Source organism: Pan troglodytes, chromosome 14, assembly GCF_028858775.2.
Source record: "Pan troglodytes isolate AG18354 chromosome 14, NHGRI_mPanTro3-v2.0_pri, whole genome shotgun sequence".
NCBI classification, from domain to species: Eukaryota; Metazoa; Chordata; class Mammalia; order Primates; family Hominidae; genus Pan; species Pan troglodytes.
The window spans coordinates 62671842-62677174 of NC_072412.2; the positions used below are offsets into that span (position 1 = coordinate 62671842).

Here is a 5333-nt window from a genome sequence, read left to right on the forward strand (position 1 = left end):
CCGGGATGGAAGCGATTCTCATGTCTCGCCCTCATAAAAATAGAAAAATTAGCCAGGCATGGTGGTGGGCCACTGTAGTCCCAGCTGCTCAGGAGGCTGAGGCGGGAGAATCCTTTGAACCCAGGAGGCGGAGGTTGCAGTGAGCCCAGATTGCGCCGTTGCAGTGATCCGAGATCATGCTATTGCACTCCAGCCTGGGTGACGGGAGCAAAACTTTGTCTCAAAATGGAAAAGAGAGAGAGAGAAGTTATCCCAATAAGAAAGATAAACGTTTTGAAGAGAAACTTCACAGAAGCATCTATGGGTTTGGTCAGTGAGCGCACGAAATCCCAATAAGGATGAGAATATGCAAATAAGCATGGAGCATCCTGTGGTGCCAGGAAGAAAGGAGCCGCCCAAAACCAAACAAAACCAAAAGCCACAGCGATGGGAGGTTGACAAAGGGACACGGAAGCCAACTAAAGGAGCTCCCGGTGGCCAAAGCTGGCGACATTCAGTAACAAAGTAATTAACTAAATAATTAATAATTAAATAGTTGAGTAAAATATCTGACAAAATAATTAGTTCAATTATTAAATAATTCATCCCCTGAAGTATTGGAGTGTAAACCAAAGCATACAATAGGTGTCCATAAGTCCATACGGATATAAATAAGTGACTAAATAAACAACCATGTGGGGGAGAATGGGAAAATCCTCCACACAGGAGAACTCCACAGAATTTCGGTAGCTATTCCCCTGCACGGAGATAAAGCAAAACTTCCCTTTTATTTAAGTATAGGCCACAGGTAGCGACTTCCAAAAAGTACAGTAGAGAAAGAGGTGGGAAAATCACTTTATGGTGGAGAAACCTAATCAACACTGCCCCAGCCAGGTGACCAGGACTAATAGCAGCAGTGATAAGCCGGCTTGATGGTGTGTACTCTAGACAGGATGGGATGGGAATGGCGCTTTCCCGCTGCAGTCTTCCTTACAAAAACATATAATTCCAGTCAGATCACAAGGAATACATCACACGAACTTCAGGAGGGGACATCCCACAATATATGTGATCAGTATTCAAAGTGTCAAGGTCATCAAAAACAAGGCAAGTGTGAGAAACCGTCGCAGCCAAGGGGAACCGTGACGAATTGTAAGGTGGTACCCTGGATGGGGTCTTGGGACAGAAAAGGTATGTGAGGTGAAAACATAGCAAAACCTCACTTCAACAACATATACAACCCAAAAAAATAATTGGCCCGGCATGGTGGCTTGCGCCTGGGGTCCCAGCTACTCGGGAGGTGGAGCGGGAAGGACGGCTTGAGCTCAGGCCTTCCAAACAAGCCTGGGCACATAGCGAAACCTCGTCTCTCCAAAAAATCCGAAAATTGTCCCGATGTGGTGGCGCTCACCTGTAGTCCAGCTACTCCGGAGGCCGAGACAGGAGAATCACTTGAACTGATTCTCCTATCTCAGCCCCCCAAGTAGCCGCAGCGAGCCGAGATGGCACCGCTGCACTCCAGCCTGGGCTACAGAGCGACAACCCGTCTCTGTAAAAAAAAAACAACAAGGATGCAAACCAACCAAATAACCCACTGCCGGATTCCCCTCCAGTGTCCTGCTGTGTTTCCCGCTGTCTTCCTCCACCCGTGTGTGCAGCCACAGCAATAAAAGCCAGTGGTGTGGGTCTCACACGCATCTCCAGCCCCGTCGCCATCGCGCTGAGCTCGACTCTTTACAAAAGGCCACTCGACATCCTCACTTGGCAGTTCAAAAGCCCCTTCAGGCAGATGTGCGCAAGCCAAGCTCCGCAACTTCCCATTCAGAGCAGGTTCTCGGTCCACCTCTGCCTGAATGAACGGGCGGGCTACCAAGGCCGCAGTCTCTTCCTCAAGGGCTGTCCACACTGGGTCTGGCTTTCTCTGGGAAATTTCTCTCCCACCAGGGAACTTTCTCCTCCTCTACCTCCCTCAGTCTCAGTCTAACAGCACCCTGCGCCCAACCCCGAGGGCTGCAATAGCCTTCTTGCCTCTCCTGACTTAATTCTGCGGACCCTGGGTTGGCGCTCCTTCACAGCCAGGCTGGTCGTTTCTGAAATGTTAACCCGCTGCCGGACACCGTTCCACGGTTTTCCGCTGCCTTGGAACAAGACCAGCACCTGCGCGGACCCTGCCTCCACCTCGCACCACCTCTGGGCCTGGACTTGGCCTCCGGTCCATTCCCAGAATGTGCCGGGCTCCCTTCCAGTCCGGGCCTCAGCACACCCTCTTCACTCCCTTTCCTTTCTCCCTGCCTCTCCCAACCCGGTTCAGGTTGACTAATTTCAAATTTTATGTTCCGGATTTCAGCCCAGATATCCCCCCTTTGGATGCTTTCCTTCACCGTGCTCAGATCTAAGCTAATCGCATCTTCCTATCAGCCGCTTTCCGGGCACCACACCCCATTGTGCTGACACTCAAAGGCCATTATGCATTTTGTCCCTCGATGATTAGATTAATCAATCAACCACGGGCGTCTAGAAATGGCGGCATCTCAGAAGGGCCCCATTTGACTGGCAGGGGACTGGCCCAATGCGCCTCGCAAGCCCAGCCAGGCCCGCCCCAGCCGGCCCCCCTCTGACGACGCCTGTCCCTTACGCGACTGCCTTGCTGCCATATAAGAGGGACCGCGCTCGGCCTCCAGCAGTCGGCTTTCTGCTGGGCTCGGAGCCAGAACCTGCTGCGTGCTCCCTCCAGACTCCCTGGCTGCGGGTGGACTACCTCAGAGCTACAGCGGTGAACCTGTGGACACCTCCGACTCCTCGGGCCTCTCTTCGTCGAAGAGTCTCCTAATTTTCAGATCTCCGGAGCCAGCTGTGGGAAGATCAGGTGTGTGTCTGGGAGTCCCGGAGGGGTGGACAGATCTTGGGTGGGTGCAGCTGGGGACAGAATCCTCATTCCCCTAGAAAGGCCACGGCCATCCCCCTGCCTTGTCACCTCTGTCTTCCTAAATCCGTTCTTGCTCTCTTGTTTTTCTCCCCAGCCCCTCCCGCCGATTGCTCATGGAGGAACCAAGGCCTTCGAAGCGACTTCGCTCCATGGCCCCTAATCAAGGTACATCAAACGCCTGCCACTCTCTTTTTGATTTCGTTTGTTCCCCAATTCTTCCCCAATTGTTTGAATTCAAACTCAAACGAGCATTCTCTGTTTCACCTCCTCCTAGCCTGCCTCAACCTGGGCTGGTTGTTGGAAGTCAGCTCCCAGGTTCCACATCCTCTGGCAAATTCCCTTCCCTCTTTCGAACTGTAATCCCATTTCCCAAATCTGAGATTTGCTGTTGTTGTCGCTGTTTCCTTCTGTTTCGTTTTGTATTACTGTTTCTCCGTAGCAGAGCGAGTCCTCACGCTACGTCTTGATCTATGATAAACCGGTACTTCCACCTTGTTCTTTCCCGGAGGAGTTGGAATTTTACGGCTGTTGCCACGTTGTTCTCCAAAACATTTCCCTTCCTACGCTGAGTGTCCTAAATCTTTTAATCTTGTCTAGTTTGACAGATGCATAACAATAAAGCATCCACTGAAAGCAAATTCTTTAACATCTTGCTGGTCTGAAACATCTTCCTTCTCCCCTCCCAGATTCTTTAGTGAAACTTTGGTTGGACAGGACACTTTAGGTGGGAAATTCATTTCCCTTGAAATTTCGAAGACATTTTCTGTTATGTTCTAGACTGAACTGCTGCTTTTGAGATGTCTGATTTTTGAGACATGTGGAATCCTAGCCCTTTCCATGTGACTTTTCCTTTCTCTGTCTCCCGCTCCCTACAATCTTTTAGAATCTTCTCTTTTTCCTCAGCACTCTGAAATTTTGTGGTGAAATGTCTCAGCCACAACATACCTCTAATTCTCTTATATTTCATCCTTCTTTCCATCATTTTAGATTTTTGCTTTGTTCTGTGGGAGATCTTCTCAACTTCATTCTCCAATTTCCATGGAGAGTTTTGTTTCTTCTCTGACAATTTTAACTTCAAAAATCCCTCTTTTCTCTGAGTATTTATTTTTAAAAGTATCCTATAACTGCTTGATGGGTAAAATTCCTTCTATCTCTCTCTGCTCACGCTCTGCTTCTCTTTTAGCCTCAGGTGGGCCTCCTCCAGAGCCAGGCTGCTGTGTTGCGGACCCTGAAGACTCCGTGGAAGCAGATGGGCCCGCACAGCCAGCCCAACCCGCAAAACCCATCGCTTACGTGAAACCCTTCAGATGGCAGCCCCCAGCTCGCCCAGAGTCACCCCGTCCTGCAGAGAGAGGCCGGCGCCGGGGAGGAAGCCGGCGGCCAGGGCGAGGCCGTGGCAGAAGGGCTGGGCCCCGCGGGGACGCTGGCCAGAGACAGGGGGCAGAAGGCGTGATGGGACCGGACGTGCACATCCCACTGGACCACCATGGAGAGCCAGGCCACCAGGGGGAACCGGAAATCACGGAGACCGCAGCCTTCTCTCTTTCTGAAACAGGTCCTCTGCCTGGAACTGTGCAGGAAGGCCCTGGCCCCGACGTGGCGCAACCTGAGCTGGGGTTTCAGGAGCCGCCCACTGCTCCTGGGCCTCAGGCTGTTGACTGGCAACCCGCGTTGACCCTCTATCCCTGCATCGGGTTTAGGGCTCTGGGTGACTCAGCTGTTTTACAAGTCATTCAAACCCCCCACGGCACCTATGTGCAAGGGGTCCCAGTGTTCCTCACCGACATTGCATATTGACCACTATCCGCCACCCACGTTGTTCCCAGCCTCCCTTTCTTCCACCTGGACGTTCCCCCCAGCCCCACTTCTGCTCCACTCCTCCCCGGACTGGACCTGAAGCCTGAGCTTCCCCTGAACTTAGAGTACGCAACTTGCAATATGCAAGCTGCCAAACCCCCTTTGTGTACAAAGCGATTGGAATGGAACTGTCATGTACAGTGAAAGTACACGTCACGTGTTTCAGCCAAGAAAGAGCCAAACCGGACAACCGGGAGGAAGTGGGATGCAACAAGGATCCGTAAGCATGGAAATTAGGAAACTGTATTCTTAAGTCCAGAGGAGTACGATTCTGGAAAAAGGATTGATGACCTAGAATTAAAATTCCAGAAGACACTCATATAGACATGTGGGGCATGCGAAAATTCAGAAGGAGCTAGAAGTTACTAAAGTTCTTGTCTAGTGCCTGGAGACGATAGACTGGCTGAATATAAGAGCGATAAAACTCTAGACTGACACATTTTTAAGTCTCAACGTGGGTACCCTTTGGGAACCACTAAATGAATTGGAATAGAAGGTACAATTTCAAACAGATTGAGGAAATAGTGGATCAAAGGATATTTGATGAATCAGACAAAAGGTGTCGGGGTGG

The 5333-nt window shown here is 50.9% G+C and overlaps 1 protein-coding gene across 1 annotated transcript; it reads left to right on the top strand.

Moving 5' to 3' along the window:
• Positions 1-3018: 3018 nt before the first annotated feature.
• LOC129136756 (proline-rich protein 20E) lies at positions 3019-4702 on the top strand. Its single transcript, XM_054665032.1, has 2 exons — positions 3019-3070; positions 4089-4702. Exons 1-2 carry the CDS (start codon positions 3019-3021, stop codon positions 4700-4702), a joined length of 666 nt encoding a protein of 221 aa, XP_054521007.1.
• Positions 4703-5333: the final 631 nt, after the last annotated feature.

Coding starts and splice junctions, on each gene's coding strand:
- LOC129136756 (XM_054665032.1), top strand. CDS start 3,019: ATGGAGGAACCAAGGCCTTCGAAGCGACTTCGCTCCATGGCCCCTAAT. Junction 3,071..4,088: donor CTCCATGGCCCCTAATCAAG/GTACATCAAACG, acceptor CTTCTCTTTTAG/CCTCAGGTGGGCCTCCTCCA.